The following is an 18,865-nucleotide window of genomic DNA, read 5'->3' on the forward strand; positions in this document are numbered from 1 at the left end:
CCTTATTTTCCGTAATAACAGGAACTCTAGTTTTGTACCATGGATGAGACGCATTTCTCACGGTTTTGTCGCACTAAGTCATACAAATTTCGAACCCATTAGGTGATAGAGAAAACACACAGTACTTATCTCACTGTAGGTAAATTTGAGCCGAGTATTTCTTCACTTTCTTTTCCAACCAGTTCAATGCCTGGATTTAGTCTTGATTACATGCCTTTCCTTGTTGGTCTATTCTTAAAATGAACGTCACGTTCATGATAAAGTATTTATTTCACCACTATTCTCCTTAAATCCTAAAAAATAGCACATTCTATCCTTTGCACACTATAAACAAGAACTATCTCTCCACAGTGATCTACATCCGTGAACTGACTACCTCGTTTCTTCTTCCTTGAATATTTCTATCTACTGATGTAGCCCTGGAAGCCCTGCTCATTCCCTTCATTCCTTTATAATTCATAAACACAATTGTATCACATGCTTATAATATTTTGTACATAAAGAGCACTTTGGAACAAAGCCTGCTGAAATGGTTCGCGGCCGTATGGCGGCAAAAAATCAAGGTTTAAGGGGTCGGTACCCAGTACATAGGACGGCGTTGAAGGGGTAAAATTGATATTATAGGCTTTAAAAACATTAATCGTGACACAAGAGGAATAAACTATTCAATACTGTACCATTAGCATGTAAATGTTGCCACCAGGAGCAAAGTCTTTGCCGTGGGAGGGGAGGGGGTGTAGGGGAAGTCTGTAGTAAGTGGTGCGGGCCGTACCTCAGCGGTGCTGCGGTGCGGGGTGGCGCCCTGGGGGGGACCAAATTTTGTCACCACTAATTCGAGAAAACTATTTAATGCATTGTAAATATGCATTGCATTCTTTGATGTGCACATGCGAGAATGGGATGAACATACAAGAACGATTTGCAAATTATTCGGGGTCATCAAGTGGGAAATGATAGTGCAGCGAGAGGGATGAAACTAATTCAAGATTTTTAAGCAGTCACGTTGAAGGAAGAGGGCTTTCAAAATTTATTACTAAGTGTGGCTCTTCATCGCAATACAACCCTTACGTGCGGAAAGGCACTTTAATTGTCAAATATGGGATGTCAATGAAAAATTAGAAATACAATGAAAATGTATTTTATTTTGGTTATTGCACCGAAATTCATGGACAGAGTGAAAATAAATTGATCTCTTGGATTGGAAGTATTGTTATGGCAATTAAATTCTTTCTAAGGTAATCACATTTCTTCAGAGGCTAGATCTTGCCAGTGTGAGCAAAGTCTTTGCCGTGGGAGGGGAGGGGGTTGAGGGGAAGTCTGTAGTAAGTGGTGCGGGCCGTACCTCAGCGGTGCTGCGGTGCGGGGTGGCGCCCTGGGGGGGAATTGCATTACGACGGACGATATCTCCTAAACGCTTAGAGATAGGTCAAAACTAACAGAAAATTGGCCCTGAAGGACTTTACTTTTACGTTTTACATAGGAATAGCACTTTTTGACCTCAAAAAACTCAATTTAGGGCCCTTAGTACTTAGGGCCCTTGGGGCACGGGTTGCCGTTATTTTAAAGTAACCAAATTTTAACACGTGAATATAAACCTCATTTGGATCATTTTGAGACCAGGAAAACATAACTTTTCGCAATTCCGAAAAATAAGGGCCGGCCTACTGGTCATGGCCCACCTCCGCCCCAAATTTTATGCTGAATCCATCCGTAACACGAACCTTTACTTTTCCGTGCAATTGCGTAGAACACTACCCAATCCAGATTACTGAATCCCCATGACAATTGTACCGAGAACCAATTTACTAGACAAGCGGTTCCCAACCTTTTTTTCCTCCCGGAACCCTCTAAAAGTATGTAACTAATATTGTGCCCCCAAAAATGTAACATGCACATTTTATTACGTAATTTCACTGCGGGTAGGTGATACTTTAAGTTATGAATAATTGCATAAGTACAAACTTTTTTTAAAATACCCCATGTAATATGTATGTACATATTCCCTGGATAAGAAATACATAGTTCCTGGTGTCTGCCATTACCGATTTTTTTTCGGCGTACCCCCGACTGGTTCGTCAAGTACCCTCAAGGGGTACGCTTACCACCTGTTGGGAACCGCTGTACCAGATGTAAGGCCCTTGCTATCCATCTACGAATCTACGGAAAATCAAAGAAGTTTCCTTCTTCATCGGATTTTTTTTTCTTTTCTGTAGAAACAGCAAGTAATGGTTTCGCTAGTAGTAGGACCCGTCCGCCTCTGTGACGGTGCGGGATTCCTCTCCCTTCCTCCTCCCCTCCTTGGAGGCGTCGTCGGGCTCCTATCACGGCGGCGCCTCCTTCCTTTCTCCCTCCATGTCCTCCCCCTTCCGTGCTGCAGAGGTGAAAAGCGAGAGGTTACAGACGCTGCCCCAGGAGTGTAACCCCGCGAGCCCACCCTAGAGTCTCGCTACCACTGTCAACCCACGACCAGCGCAACGTTCAAGGGAAGACACTTCCGTGATTTTTTTCCCATGGAAATTCATGTGGATTTTCTCCACCATTATCGCGGCGAGAATTAAGTATTACACATTACCTCCATACGCGGCCTTAGCGCCAGTTTAAGGCTCTCAACCGTTTTTGCCTCCATTAAATTCCAACTCTCCCTCACGCCGATTAAAATAGATTGTGACGGACGATCGATCATCCACGATTAATTCACTCAAGTGAATGGTGATATACATCACTGATACGACCGATTTTGTCCATTACTTGCAGTCACTTTCACTTGTACGTGGATTGTCCGGAATACTGGGAAATATCCTTTCTTTCGTCATCACTTTAATGGGCGTATTGAGCCACTTCTTTGCTAAGCCTTTTTTTCATCTCTGACCGCACATGTTTACATCTCAGTCCCGGTAACCTAGACCCCAGCCATCTTTGAACCTTTTAACCTATCATGGGACAACTCTTGCTGGCTCGACTTGGAGTTAGCGTTTCTCATGACATGTTCCGTCTACTACATCTGCATCTGCATAATGTACTGCGAGCCACCTTCAGGGTATCCTAACACCCCCGCGACACGTCTGTTGAGACGGCTTGCTGGATAGTGAGGATACGCAGATGTAGATGAAAAGTATTGACAACCAGTGCTTTAGTTGGCAGGCACGGGCCGGTACGGCGTACACCATAAAATCCAAATTCGTTATAAGCTTACCAGTTAAACTACATTTTTAAATCTGTAATAAACAGCCCTACTGCAAATTTTCCAATGGATTTCAGAAAGAAAAATCGGAAATGATTATTTACTTGTTCAGAGTTATCTCGTGGCACAACTTGGAACTAATGTAAGAGTTGGAGTTTGAAATTTCAATAGTGGCCGCGGATTTACAATACATGTTCAGATGTTGGCAAATTTTGGAGAGTACCACCTAATTCTTTTTCCCGACTACAGCACTGATGACAGCTATAGGTGATATTACTTTTGCATGAAAACTCTATACTACACTGCAATTACAATATCACTATCCATTAGAGACGAACACAGAACGATAAGAAGTTCAGCTTTTCCAATAAGTTAGGCGAGTTCAAATTGGAATCTTTACAGGAGCATAGAGCCACTTTAAAGATTCCCATTCCCAGAGCAAGTATTAGATACATTTTCGTTTTCAGGTAAGATTTTTTCACAAACGACCTGTAAACCATCCTACTTTTACCGTCGTACTATGGTAATCATGGTCACGAAAATAAACAAAGGAAATAGGATGAAAAAAAGAGACATTTAAAATGTTATTCTCTCCTCGTAAAATTAAGGATGTAAACGGGGTATCGATTAATACAATTAGTAGCGTTACTTGCTGGGACGACCCGATGCACGTTCAGTGGCGCCGACTCCATGGGGCCTGAGGGGGCCCGAGCCCCCTCAAAGATTCGTTTGGGGGGGGGCGGAGCCCCCTCAATAATTCAAGAAAATAATTAAGTTATATTATGCTTTGTGAAATCACATAAATATATTTGTTATTTTTATTTCCCATTTTTGACGATAGTTACCTTTTAAAATAAATTCAACAATGTGTGTTGAAACAAATAATTATAAGGTTAAGCAGGGTAACTGAATCAAGTGGTGTGAATCATGGTAGTGTTTCGGTGCTGCGACAAACTTTGAATTTAACCTCTTCCCGGGGCAAGACCTCCGATATGGGCCCCCCCAATATTTTTTATAAGTCGGCGCCCCTATGCACGTTTAACATTTTCCATTGTTCTAACCTTGCACGGATTTTACTAAAGCAATTACAAACCGTTGGCAAGTTTTCCCCTTAAAAAGTACAATTGTAATGTCCGTGGTTCGATTTCCGGTCCAAGAGAATTATTACTCATAGCCATTCCTGTGAATGCGGACATGATTTGTGGTTCAGATTACGGAGACAGCCCATCGGGCGCGGAGTTTAGACAACTCTTTGATGCAGATTCAGAGACAGGCAGAGGCTTTTATCGCAGAGCAAACAGCTAGCGTCAAGTGAAAGATAACGCGCCTCCACTGCGCAAACAAAACTGGAAAACTAGGAACCCCGCCCCAACGCGTGAAACGCAAGGGAGAGCCACCTGAACTTGCGCACTGAAACATTCATTTGTCATCGGTCATAATACATATCATTTTTCGTGGGTTTAAAACAAATTGTTGAATACTTTTATTTCAATTCAGTCCTAATTTTGCTTGAAGACTTGAGATTTTTGCTTCTAAGGGGGGGGGGGGACAGCTGTCCCCCTGCCCCTTGCTGGGTACGTCCATGTTTACATTGACATTTTACTTTGAAAAATGACGAGTTTCACAAATAAGGCGTTTAAACTGGGCTTTTACTTATCTCCTGGACGACTTTACCATCGCCATCTCTCATCAGCTTCTTCCTGGCGATGTCGTGGGGCATGAAATGCCTTTCACACAGTTCCTGCCTTGCCTTCAACGCAAAGTTTACCCTCAGCATTGCAGCTTGCCATTTACTCCTCTTAACCGGATCTTTCGGTGCAGAGAAAAATGATAGGGTAGACTTTATAGAGCCATACCCCTCCTTGCACCCTGGTGTGACACAGCGCCGTGGCAATTTAAATATCGCCGAAAATTAAGCGAACGAGCTCCTGCCTCACCCGTGAAATACACACCGTGAATTACCTTAGCGTCTAGAATAAAAAAAAGCGCTGAAGAACTAAATTAAATTTTTCAAATGCCAATAACTCACTTAAATACACGTAAACTTAGTGAAGAGTTCTCGGGATCGCCACCGGGTCAGGAACTCCATAGCTGCCGACGTTTCGATGTCCGACTCGTTCATCGTCCTCAGGGCTGTGAGTCTCACAAAATCTGCGGATGAAAACAAAGAATAGGAGTATTCATTGAAGTCGAAGGTGAGTTCACTAGCAGAGTAGAGAATTTTCCAGATGGAGATTTGGAAAGTGTTTCATGCTCAATCGAGCGCTCAGCCTTTACATGCGCGTACTAAAAGACCGCCCTATTCAAACCCAAATTTAGTGTTAGAGCCAGATAGTCAGATAAGGCATTTTACTACTCAGAAAAATCGTAATGGCGCTATAATTGGCGGTGATTTCAACGTGCCATCTACTGATTGGGAAAAATATTGTTTAAAAATACAAGGAGCTGTGCGAAACTTTGCTTTCCACGTTCTATTCCAATAGGGTAGTTTCATTCATCAAAGAAAACGAAAGGCCTCACACGGCGGCAGCTGGAACCAGAATGACGTCATACGGGATTTTCCCAGCATTCATACTTAGCCGTCGCGTTTTCGAGCGCTTGAAAATTTTCACTTTTCATTTAATCACGAAAAATAGAAATCGTCATTTAAAAATCTAAAATCGTGAAATGCGTTCTCCAGGAGTAGTAATCTTTCGATTTAAGCTATAAAAAATAGGAAACCACCCTATTCTTGACTTGGCTAGTAAATAACCTGCCTAGGTTTACAACATACCAGACATCTTAGAAAACGAATATTTCCGAGTGCGTCACCAAAACTGGCTGGTGGCTGGAATTAGTAAGCATAGACAGTGCACGGAATATTTCATATCGTCTCCGATACAAGGTTCGGTGAATAAAAGTCTACTTATTCCATAAGGTGGATTTTTAAGGGTTAAAACAGTGCTCATCGGCCTCATTCACTAATTGCAAAGACGCCGATCTTAACTTTGGTACTAACGATGAGTTGAAAAAGTTTGTTTGGATAATGGAAAAGGCCATATACGGCCATGGGTAATACGATTTCAAGTAATGTTATATGCTTGAATGCTGAACCGAGATGGTACAACGTTAAAGTCCATCTTCCTCTTCCTCCTTCCAGGATTAGGCTACTAAGCCTGTTCCGGCTCCACATTACCATATTTTTCTTTATCTTCCTTCTCTAACCAAATGGTTGATATTCCATTGCTTGTTTTGGAATTCTTTCATTTGGCATTCGAAGTATATGTTCCTTCCATCCGTTTTTGTAGTCTTGTAGTTTATCAGTGACTGCCTGGACACCATTTCATCTTTTATTTGAGTGCTTCTTAATTTATCCAATCTTGTGCAGCCTTTCACTGATCTTAAAAATTTCATTTCCGATTATTCTATCATCCTTAATTCATTCTTTTTTGGTACCCAGCATTCTGATCCATGGAGTATAGTACGACTGTCATCACTTTATAAAATTTTGTTTCTTTTCTCGCTTTGTTTTTAGAGTTCTTCTAATTGTACCACATAATCTCTGGAAATTATTAACTTTATTTATAATATCTTTGTCCTCGTCATATGTTATATCGCATCCTAAGTACTGGAAGAGCGACACTTGCTCCAGGACTTGATCCTCAATAACAATTTTTGTTCGCATCAGGTTGCTTCCTAAAAATGCCATAGTCTTTGTTTTGGTTTTTGAAATTCTCAGGTTGTGAAGTTTACTCAGTTGGTGTAGTCTGTGTACTGCCATCTGCAGTTTGCCCTCTTTATCTTGTATTATTACCCGATAGTCAGCAAATAGCATTGTATTTAAGTATTGAGATGGTCCCAATTCTATGCCTAAAGTCCATAAAGCTCTAAAAGATCCACGCTTGCAAAAATGAAAAAGGTGAATAAAAGTCTTACTAGTGAGGAAAAACTGAAATGCGAGAAATTAATAAAACAAACCGAAGAAAGTGACAATGAAAACTCTTGGGACGCGTTGACTTAATTAAAAATTCCGTTTTTTTCCTGTTTTATCCCTGCTCATACGTAAGGGAGGTAGAGAGAAATAGCACTATAGTCGCTTTTAAATGAACGAGGGGATAGATTGGCCAATAATTGAGATAAAGCTAATGTCTTAAATTCTTTTTTTCATAGTATCTTTACTAATGTCACGATGAACACATCAATTCCTTTACTTCGACTCTTCCAAGAACAATTGCCGTCTATCTGTAATTCAAGCTGTGATTTAGAAATTCATTTCAGCTCCATTAATCCAAATAAATCTCCAGACACTGATTTCATACCAGCTGGCGCATATATGCAAGGAATCAGCATCAGAGATTGGTCCCTAGTTGTGGATAGTGTTTGAAAAATCCCTAACAGAAAACAATTCCCCTAATGATTGGAAATCGCCACTTATCATTCACACTGAATACAATTATTTGTCTCTTTCAGGTTCCCTGTGATCCAACAAGAGGAACCAAAAATGTGGACTTGGGTGACGACGTTAGTGGTCCTCGGTAAGTGGAAAATAATATGCATATATCGGGAAAAAACTATAATTATTTCAGAAATAGGTACAGAAAATTTCCTCTTATCCGAACTAATTGGGGCCTAACCCTGTTCGGATTACTTGATTGTTAGTCAAAATTATATAAAAGGTTGTTTCAAACGGAAGAACGAATAATAAGTATATTTGGCTGAAATATGACTGATAAAAATAGTCTTTATTCATCATAAGAGTAACACGTGCTACTAAAGATGTCGTCAGAGAAGGAAAAAAATAATACTAGTATTCAAAATGATGACGGCAAGGGCCTGAAAATTTTCAGTTGAAAAAGGTGTTTTCCCATATAATACAGTCTACTTCATAGGCGGATCCAGGGGGGGGGCACGGGGGCACGTGCCCCCCCCCCCAGACCCATAAAAATTTGCTAGATTTTTAATACGGTCCCATTATCATTTCGTTCGTTTTGTATGACGAGGTATCCTTGTGCCCCCCCCCTGAACAAAATCCTGGATACGGCCTTGCTTGTCCCCTCCCAGAAATAAATCCTGGATCCGCCCCTAGTCTACTTGAAAGGTTATTGGAAAGCATAAGGTGCATATTGCTAGGGGCTCAATTATTCTCACGTTTATTGAAAAATAAATCGTTACCGTTTTGTCTCTCGAGTCAATGATTTAATCAATAAGAGTCAAAAGTGCTAGATATACTTTTCTCCGTGCCCTTCAATGCAGCCAATGTCATACTGACTAGTGACTTAAAATTTCCATCAATTAACCGCAATGCTCGAAATATATCCGTTTTTGTGTGAACTCAAACACCGCTGTTGGTCCATACTGATTTGTTTGGATAACAACGTCAGGTTTCCGAATGACCGTTTTGGTATGTGAAATCGTCCCACTTATAAGTGTACCGCATATTAATGTCAATAATATCCAGTTATTTTATTTAAACCACAATTCAATTTATTAATCTATCTATGTGTATCTACTTCTTCTTAAGGTATCATATAACTATTTATATTTCTAATTAAGCATTTTCAATATAAAATAACTTAAGCTTATTTACAATAAAAGAGATTTCACTTGACCGCCTGCTCAACCGCTCACTAAAAGGGCTCACTGCCACCGGAGCATTTCATTTCCACTGTTTATTGTCTCGAGCAATGAATGACTCTTTTGAACTATTCATTTACCGATCCAGCAGCTAGTCATTTTAATTCGAAAATGCCGGAAAGAAAACAGGAAACAACCTCTTTTCACCTCGTGATATTTTCCCTTTTCAGTCTCTATGACGACGTTGACCCATCAGCAGTATTCAGGGAGTGGACAAGTGGATTACAACAAGATACCTGACTACCTTCTCGAGTGCTACTCAAACCAAAGCCTGTACATGAGGGACAACCGGATCCCTTCCACAATTAGTTCGCTCATTTCCATCATTCAGAAGCTGGAAAAGGGCGCGGCAAAGAACATGGATATGAGGGCACTAACCACCACGATCCTCCGACAGTAAGATAAAAATTATACAATCAAACATCATGATCTATAAAAAAAAACTTTCATGAATTTCAACAAAATTTTATATTTTTAATAATTATATCAACATTAAACCCTGCAAGCCTCTCCTTAGATGTTTTGCAGGGTGATGGTACAATATGTTACAATTACAATGATAATAAATTAAATTAAACTTCTTCTTGCCCTTGGGTGAGCACACAGAAACACTTAGTTCTATAGAAAAAATAAAAGTAGGAAACTTACGGGGAATGGTTAATTGAAATTTTGATGGGATGCAGCCCATCTTCCTTAAGTGAGAAGAGGAAGAAAAGTGAGGGCATAAGGAAGGGTGCAAAGGAGAGGGTAAAGATGGAGGGAGGAAAAACGGTTGACGGGGATTGGCGGTGCTTTAGTGGGCGCGGTTGATCCCTGGTGCAGAAAACGCACGGAAAGCCCAAATGCATGCCTGCTTCACGTTCTTAAGCTCTAGGGGGTAGTAGACGGGGAGGGATGCCAATATTCCCACTCTATAAAGGCCGTTTTACACGGGGCTGCGGTTTTGCGCAGTTTAGAGCTGCATTAATTTCTAAAATGGCGTGGAAATGCGCGAATGCATGAATGAAATTAGAACGGGCTATTTTGCCGTCTCGCATCCACGCATTCTCGCATGTGCTCTAGAAATCCACCGCTTTACACGACGCAATTTTGACTGCGCCTTCGAAGTTGGCACATAAAGCGACCTGCATTCCACACTCGTATGCCACCAAGAGCCGACGAGGACGGAGGCGGACGTGATTTAGCCACCTAAGCTGGAGTCAAACTGCAGGAGCATGAGCCCAATCACAATGAAGATTAGCGGATGGAATTTACTGGGGTACTCACGTACACGTTCACGTTGGGTCGTCGGAGTGTTTTCTTTCGGGCTCCGTGGCGAGGTTTTTCTTATCTTGAGATTCGTATTTGGACTCACCGTTTATCTCTTACCAATACGTCGCTCCGTGGCGGAGTAGATCTCTACCATCTATACTGTGCGCGGTAGAGTTCTGGTAGGGTTCGAATCCGAAAGTATCATACTTTTTCACTTTTTAAAAGAGACATCCTGAACATCAACATAATCTATGCAGATGACACTAAAAAAAAGTTTTTACTATCAATTAATTGCTTTGACCCGGCCACATCGATTAAGTGGGACTCTGGGTGTGTACATACTTTTGAAAACGATAGTGCATTAGACAGATCATGATTAATACATAATGTATTCTCCATGAGACAGATACTGGATACATCCCTGGATTGGACTTACAAATAAATCCAACCGCGAAAAAATAGCGGAGCGGAAATGCTTGACGGCAATCTTAAAAGCAAAATTGGGCAGGAAGATCATAATGATGGAGCCAGTATCATATAAAAAGGCCGGAATAAAAAAGATCAAATTAATCACAAGGGAAAAGTACAAGACTAATTTTAATAACTTGGAATTAAATGATACATCAATTATCAAAAACTATAATCTATTCCGAAAAACAATACTTTGATTATATAGATGAAAGGACCAAGTGGTGCATTCAAATTTAGGCAGGGGTAGCCTAAGACGGGAAAGAAAAGAAGACAGACATTGCGAAAAATCGTAGAAAGGTCGTTAGAATCTAATAAAAGCTGATTTTAGCTGATCACTTGGCAACCACACTTCTGACCTGAAAATACTCTAAGACCTGAAAATACTCTACTAAATTAGTCGTAATAAAAAAATAATCAAGCCACGTGCAAAGTTGAAGGAAGTTTTATTTTAACTCATTATAGGTACACGTCTATAAGTCAATATCTTACGACATAAAAAAGTTGCAATTGTTGTGCTACAATGTTCGGCAATGCAGGCAGCTCCGGAAGGGGGGGGGCCCATATGTATCCGCCACTGACTTAGATTTCATGATTATATAGGATTTTTACGTTTTCTCCTTGTGCGTGTCAAGAGGTGTGCCTTCCTCGCAGTACTACCACAGAAGTTGTATGATGTGACTTAACAAACGTTAATGGGAAAACGACGCAAATGATGCGTCAGATGCAACCGGAAGTCGTACCAAGGGGTCCGGAAGCATGAGATGCACCTATGCACTAACTTTGGTCGCAATCCGTGCATCCATAAGGAAACGCATAGCAGACAGACAAACAGACATCCTTTTTTGTAGATATAGATGAAACTCTCTAGCGAAAATTCCTAAAACAATCTACCATATTCGGACGTGCTTTCTTTCAGGTATCGCCTGGACGGTGTGGAGCGCGATCCAGATATAACACCAGCCATCGGTGTGATTCCATTTCAACCAAGCGGGACTCAGGTGTATCGGATGTCAGTTCTTTTCAACCAGCTTTTGCCAGCCGCTGGAAATGCATTTCCCGACGATACCCTGACGCCGCAGGAAAAGGTAACGGATGGTCTCATACGAAGACTCCTTTTGAATATTGTGTGGAGGCCCAATTTTAATGTGTTTTGGGGTGAATTTGGTTCATCTTTGGTCGACGATATTTTTTCATTTATTTTTGTTTCATTTTACTTAAACGAAAACCTTGTCACAGCGGAAAGGCAAGCACATTCCTATTACCCCTGGAGCTGCACTAGCGGAATTAATAAAAAATTATTCACGGCAGGGCTACCCATGCCAGATAGTTCAAAGGGTAGGAGCCAGATGAAAGGTAGTCCACGTGATGGGGTCACATAAAGAAACACTGGTGGAATAGGAGAGGAAAATCTACCAACTATCATTTCCCCCTAGTTTTCACCCTGGGTACGCCTTTGGACAGGGACTAAGAGGAGAGAATATGAGGAAGTAGAGAAGAATATAAGGTATCCGGGAGATTGAAGAAAAGCAGACCAAAGATGAAGGGTGGGAAAAGATAGGTGGGAATAGTAAAATCGGCCGAGAGGTCAATTGGCTACGTTGTCAGTAAAAGGATAGAGCAGCCATGGTTAACAGAGGAATGGTAAAAGAAATAGAAGAGAGAAGGAAGTGGAAGATCGTGGACACAGAGCAGGGAAAAAGGATGCATATGCAAATGAATAATCGATTATGCCGTGAAACTAAGAGGGTGAGGGAGGCTTGTTGGAAAAGATAGTGTGAGGAAATTCAAAAAGTTCCAGAAGGAGGGAGTAAGAGGTAGGAACGTTGTATGCCAAAGTAAAGTCTCTTTCCGGCTATAAAAGAGGGCAAGCCATGTCAAAAATTAAGGCTAAAAGTGGAAAGATGCTAACCGAGTGAGACAAGGTACAGAGTTGATGGAAGGAATTTATGGGGGCTCTGTATGACAGCAGGAATGGGCCAGAAAGATTGAATTTAGAGGAGGAAATCACAGTGGAAGAGAAAAGGGCCAGGGATCTTAGACAAGGAAATCGAGAGAGTCCTTTGTGATATGAAGGCCACATAAACGCTAGGCTACAAACCAAATTTACTGAGATCTTAGTTATTCAAGATGCCAGTAGGAAATAATTTTCTTTCTCTGGGCTGCAATTTGAAGATGAATATAAAATAAGAAAAAAACTTTCAACTGTAAAAGTGCCTCCCATAATGTATACTAGTAATTTAATTTTGAATACAAAAATGCCATAAAAAGACCCAGCAGTTTTCCTACGAAAAATTTAAATTCAGTTCATACTATATAATACAAAGTTACTGCATGACAATGTGAGATTCAGCAAAACTGTGGGCCGAAAGTTCGAGAAAATAAAAGCATAATTACCTTTTGTTCTTTCACAGTGCGGCCTCCATTTTATGCTCTCAGACTCAATTGATGTTTGGGATAGGCAAGACACTTGTGGACCGGTGTCAACGTACAATAGCCGGCGACCTAGGTCAGTTGACTCTGATGATGCTGCTGAAAAAGGCAACAGCACCAGCCACGACGACGTCAAACCAGCGGGCGAGGAAAATGCCCCAAAAATAAGTCCAGGAATAATGCCCGTCATGGCCGCTGCAGGGACAAAAAGTGAGGTGCTTGCGAACTCTTCAAAGGAAGCCGACGCAGTGTCAGCAGAAGACGCGAAAAAGAATGAGAACCCAGAAATAGAAGTGCACAAGGCTGAGGAGCCATTACCTTTGCCAGACAAGTATGATATGTTTTCATTTTTTTTATTTTCAGCTTATTATTAATGATGGAAACAATAGATAATAATTTTTATTGGCCCTGCTAGTTTCTGTACAAACATAGCGAAAATCAAGCAAAAGTTACAAAACATACAGAGTAGAGAAGCTCCTACTCTGTGATCCAGAACTGACAAGTTAATTATGAAGCATAGTTTATCATACAATTACGGTAGTAAAAAATGTTACTAGAATAGGTATAGTGAAAAAAACGTGGAACAGCAAATGAACTTGGTTTAAATAAAATAGCTGTAACAACAATTTATTCAGGTGCAATAATTGTTAAGTTCCTTTTTCACTTAAAATAAGTATTCATCGATTGAATAATGGGGCCATAGTATTGGATATTTTTTCCTCTAACTTTGAAGATCTTTAAATTATTAATGTTCTTGATGTAAGATGGCAATTCATTACAGACAGATATCATTATGTGATATGAACAAGTGGATCTGTAAAAAAAAGTTCATTTCTTTTGTGGTGACTACAAGCATGTCAACATGTTTTGTTATGATGTACCTGATTTTTTAGGGTAAATAAGCCTGGATGAAATTTGATTAAAAATCATTCTTCACCAACGTTTAATGAATTCCATCTTCAGGGCTACACAGAAAGAATTACATGAGAGCACGAGACCTACATCTCATAGCTAATTAAACAAAATTGATACAATTATAAGAGGGATGCCGTCATGCCAATGGGTCACATTGTTGATGGGTTAAAAAGAACATAAAGACTTTAAGAGGCTACCACCATTACAATTTTGAAACACTATTTTAAATGATCAGCTGGGTGTGAACATAAAAAAAAGGATGCAATTCAGCCAAAACACCACATCTCCTGTTGAAATTTTGTAAGTCTCGCACTATAAGGCTCCATTACCAACCAAGCATCGTGTCATAATTACAGCCTACTTCCGATTATCCGGCTGCGGCACATCCGTGTCGCGGATTATCCGTGAATGATTTTCACTCTTGTTGAATGTTTTCCGTGATCTTCAAAAAAAATAAAATCCGATGCAAAATCTCCAGAATGACTACATTTTAATGTTAGGATACACCTGGCTTATTATTTCCATTAGAAACCCCTTCGTAAAATGGACACGATCGTGTGCCAGCTGCATTCATGGAAGGTCCGTGATCTTTTTTCCAAGCCTCATATTTCCAGGTCTTATACATACATGGAGCAGTAGGAATACGAGTACGATCATGTTATCATCGCTAAAAAGATCGCGGTCTCACGAAGAAAGCTCTTTGTGAACCCGGAAAGCGATCTAAAATCACAGAAAATGTGCGTATATAACAATAAATTGTTTGATTTTCCTCAATTATGATCATTAAAAAAAAAATATCACAGTTTCGATTTTCCGTGTTTTCCGATTATTCGTGCCTTCTCTCCCCATCATTAGCCCGGATGATCGGGAGTGTACTGTATAGCGATAAGCTTTCTACTTTGGACCTATAACCTCTTCGGTCCTGGCGTATTGTATAAAATACATCAAAGTTTGAATTTTTTTCCGCTTGGCGAAGTGAAACGTCATTATTCTCTAAGTGAAATTCATAAGTTTCTCATTCAGTGCCTCCTAACAGATGAACGCATCATATAGAAGCACACAGATCCCTAATTTGTTTGTTAACAACTAATTATTAACCAGAAAACATGAAATTCAGACCAAAAATAACGGTATATATCCAGGGACTGTGGAGGATAAGCATCTACATCTACAAGGTACGGAACAAGCCATCACCAGGGTGTGTGGCGTGGGTGATTCCACACCAAGCACTCATCAGAAATTCAAGTACTTGGCCTGATTTTGGCAAACGACCGAACACTCATTCGCTGGACACAGGCCAATCACTCAGTACAACAACACAGGGTCAAACCAGAAACTAGGAGTGTACTAAGGATACAAACATGCGACCATGCAAATAAAACTTTTTGTTGGTAATAGAAAAATGAAAAGTTAGTCTAATATTTGATTATTGCTTGAGTTATAATATGCCAAAAAATCATTCAGATAGTTAGTATTTACATAGATACAGATAAAATAAGTTATCAACTATGCATGCAAAGCCTATTTTATCTAGTCCGAGTCAGCTGTCCAGGAGCTAAACTAACGCAAGTTTTAAACATGGGTTAATAATTTTTTAAAAACTCTGTGAACCTAAAAATGCATCTTGAGTGGATTAAAAATCATTTTAAGATAAAATGAAATGGCCATACATTCATGGGTGGTCTGGCAAGGTCGACACTGGTCAATATCACCAAAGGCCCAAAACTTAAGGGACCCCCACAATACTCACACCTATCGTGAAGCGTATATCAAAGGTGTAATGAAAAAGACTCAGATTACTTGAACAAATTTTTTTGCCATTATAAAATTCAACGTTTTCATTAATTTTCTTATTCCAATGAATTCCTCGTTTTAGGGCCACAATGAGGAGTGGCAGGTTGGCTATGATGCCAAGGAACGAAAGAATGAGAAGCAGTTACCCTGTCAGTGACTGTCCTGTGGAAAATGGTGTAATCTACACCCGTTGGGGTGCTGTATCAGCTGGAATATTGCTCTCTGGAATAGCGACGGGGTTGCAACCGCAGAGTGTCAGTGTAAACAAGTTGCTTGAAAATTCAAGGAGATCTGGATCAAGATCTGGGGCCAGCTCTTCTTCAAATTCATGGTCGATATCAATGCCTAATGACAAACTATCCAATCTATGGCTTGCAACTCTCGCAGGTAAGCATACTTTCTAACAAGGAAGTACGTATGAAAGAAATATCGTTAGCATAAAATCTTTAAGCAGGCGCCTCAAAATTTTTTTTAGATAAATTCCATACACCAGTAGACCTTCTCATACGTAGTTTTTATTTTATATACCAATATTTTGTATCTATGGGGCAGTAACTATACAAATACAACAATATGTAATGAAAAGAACAAAAGATCTGAAATTGCTGGAAAAAATATCTGTTGTCTTCAAATAGCGAACGACGTGGTAGTTACCAGAAGATGGAGAAATTGGAATCTCAACACTGCAGAAAACTATGTAGTCACATGATATTCAACCTTGATTTGCAGGACTACTGGAGTGAAATTCACCCCCCTAAAGTGGAGTGAAATTCCCACCCTATAGTCCCCCTCTGAATCTGCCTCTGAATGACAATGTGTAGATTATTTTAACACTCAAAAACATGCCACTGCTTGTCCTGAAGATTCCTCATCAAGATCACTTATAAAAATTGAACTACATTACATTCAGACCAAGTTGCCACCTAGTGTAACGATATGATTACTGGTTATTCTGAAGAAACAAGTACATACGTAGATGTATCTTCAAAATATTTCATTGGATTACTAAAGATGATATGAGCTATACACATATATATACACGTTTGAAATGAACTCACACGAGCATTATAAATAATGTAAAGGAACTTCTTCTTGCCCTGGGGTGGGCACACAAAAAAAACTTAGAAATTGACAGAAAAACGAAAAATAAAATAAAAGTGAGGGACTTACGGGGAAAGGTTGTTTTTACAAATTTTCGATGGGACGCAGCCCATCTTTCTCAAGTGAGAAGAGGAGGGAAAGTGAGGAAAGGGCATAAGGAAGGGTGCAAGGCAGAGGGCAAAGATGGAGGGAGGAAAAACGGTGGACGGGGATTGGTTGTTCTTTCTAATGGGCGCGGTTGATTCCTGGACCAGAAAACGCACGGAAAGCCCATATGCATGCCTGTTCCAAGTCCTTCAGCTCTAGGGGGGTGGTAGATGCTATAAAGTGGGAATAGGAGAAACACGGAGAATCGGTCATACAGCTTGCTCGGGGAAAATATTTCCCAAGTTAGTGATCTAAAATACTTGGGGGTTAATTTCACATCTAATTTTGATTGGGGAGTGCATATCGATCAGGTGGTAGGGAGATCATTTAAAACCCTGCATTGGGTCATGCGGAATATAAAAGAGAGCAAAAGAGAAACTAAAGAAATGGCCTACATGACCATGGTTCGTCCGGTACTTGAATATGCAACTTCTGTGTGGGATCCCCACTTTAACAATGAAGCTTCTAAGCTTGAAAGGGTTCAGCGAAAGGCAGCCAGGTACACTCTAGGGAAACATGGAAGAGGGGAAAGTGTATCAGCAATGCTAGGGAGCTTAGGATGGAAACCTCTAAAAGTGAGAAGAACCATTAATAGGCTATGCGGCGTATATAAAGCATTTACAAAAGAGCAGGGTTGGAAAGAATTAGGTCTAAAGCTGGGCTCACCCTGCTACATAGGAAGGAAAGACCATAAATTTAAAATTCAATTGAAAAAACAGAAAACAGACATTTTGAAAAAATCCTTCCTACATAGAGGAATTAAGGAGTGGAATGACCTACCTGAAGTGATTTTTAAGATCTTCCCTTCAAATGCCAAAATTTTTAGGAAGAAGTGTGAAGCACTTACCTACTGATTTAGTACATAATGGTTCAAAAAGAGAGTTTGAAGTTGGGCCAATGCTTATTTTTCAGTTGTATTATATTAGAATTAATGTATTTAAGGGATTGTTTTAAATTGTTTTATTGGGATAATGTTAAATTCTTAGTTGTAAGAGATTAGAATTAGGGTGTTATTTTTATCATGGATATATATTCTGGTTCTGTCTCTCTGTATTATGTGCTTCCTGATTTTATGTTACCACCCGACATTATGGTCGACTTGTAACAATTTATGTAATAATAATAATAATAATATTAGCCTCCCTCCCCCCGTTTACCGTTTTATGTTTGCTTCATTCCAATAAATTTGAATATATTGCTATTTTTGAAGTGTATCCAAAGCAATTTCACATGAGTATTAATTGATGACTTTATTTTTAACTCAAGGTAAATTAAATAAATAAAAGTATTTATAAATAAATTATACATAATTGGTGGGCACAGTACCTATCAGGGCAGAAAATGCTTACTGTATAGAGCAGAAAAAATAATTTAACGAGTAATAAATGAGTATAAAACCAACTGAATGCTCTACTCAACTACAAATCCATGCTGGTAATTTCATGTTTACCCTTGAAATTTTTTGGCAGTTTCCCTAAGTATTTATGCGTGGATTCCAAATTGAATCAAACTACATATGTATTCCCAACCAACTTTACAGAGTTTTTTTAGTGATATTCAGTGGTCATTTAAATCATCAATTATAGCTGAAATACTTAGATTATTTTTTTTACTCTGCTAGGGGATTTGGGGGAGGCCACCATCTACCAAGGAGCAGCTGGTGATATCAAAATTGGAGTATCAGGAGGTTGGAATGACACAACATCACCACATTGGTATTTTCTCACTACAAAAGATCACCTAGATTTCACTGATGCAGAAATCCGTGGTGGTCTGGACGGTAAGAGTGATAGATCCAATCCCATTAGGGTCTATTAAGATGAGCACCATGACAGAAGGTCAATAGCAATTACCTCAGTGACAAAACATTAGCAGGTGGATAGCTCAGTTTGCAAAAAGGTCATACCTACTTTTAGCAAACATGCACTATCCTACGTTTTGCTTGATTCTAAGAGCTACCTC

General features: G+C 39.8%; 1 protein-coding gene across 1 annotated transcript in view; it reads left to right on the forward strand.

Annotated features, from left to right (window-relative positions):
• Positions 1-18,865, forward strand: part of LOC124154540 — a 53,173-nt gene that overhangs the window by 12,801 nt on the left and 21,507 nt on the right. The window contains exons 2-7 of the mRNA XM_046528341.1: positions 7,631-7,695; positions 8,965-9,190; positions 11,433-11,601; positions 12,928-13,277; positions 15,738-16,042; positions 18,525-18,683. Of these exons, the coding sequence (XP_046384297.1) occupies positions 7,662-7,695; positions 8,965-9,190; positions 11,433-11,601; positions 12,928-13,277; positions 15,738-16,042; positions 18,525-18,683 (1,243 nt within the window). The 5' untranslated portion in view covers positions 7,631-7,661. The remainder of the gene's footprint in view (positions 1-7,630; positions 7,696-8,964; positions 9,191-11,432; positions 11,602-12,927; positions 13,278-15,737; positions 16,043-18,524; positions 18,684-18,865) is intronic.

This window comes from Ischnura elegans, chromosome 2, assembly GCF_921293095.1.
Source record: "Ischnura elegans chromosome 2, ioIscEleg1.1, whole genome shotgun sequence".
In the NCBI taxonomy this organism is placed as follows: Eukaryota; Metazoa; Arthropoda; class Insecta; order Odonata; family Coenagrionidae; genus Ischnura; species Ischnura elegans.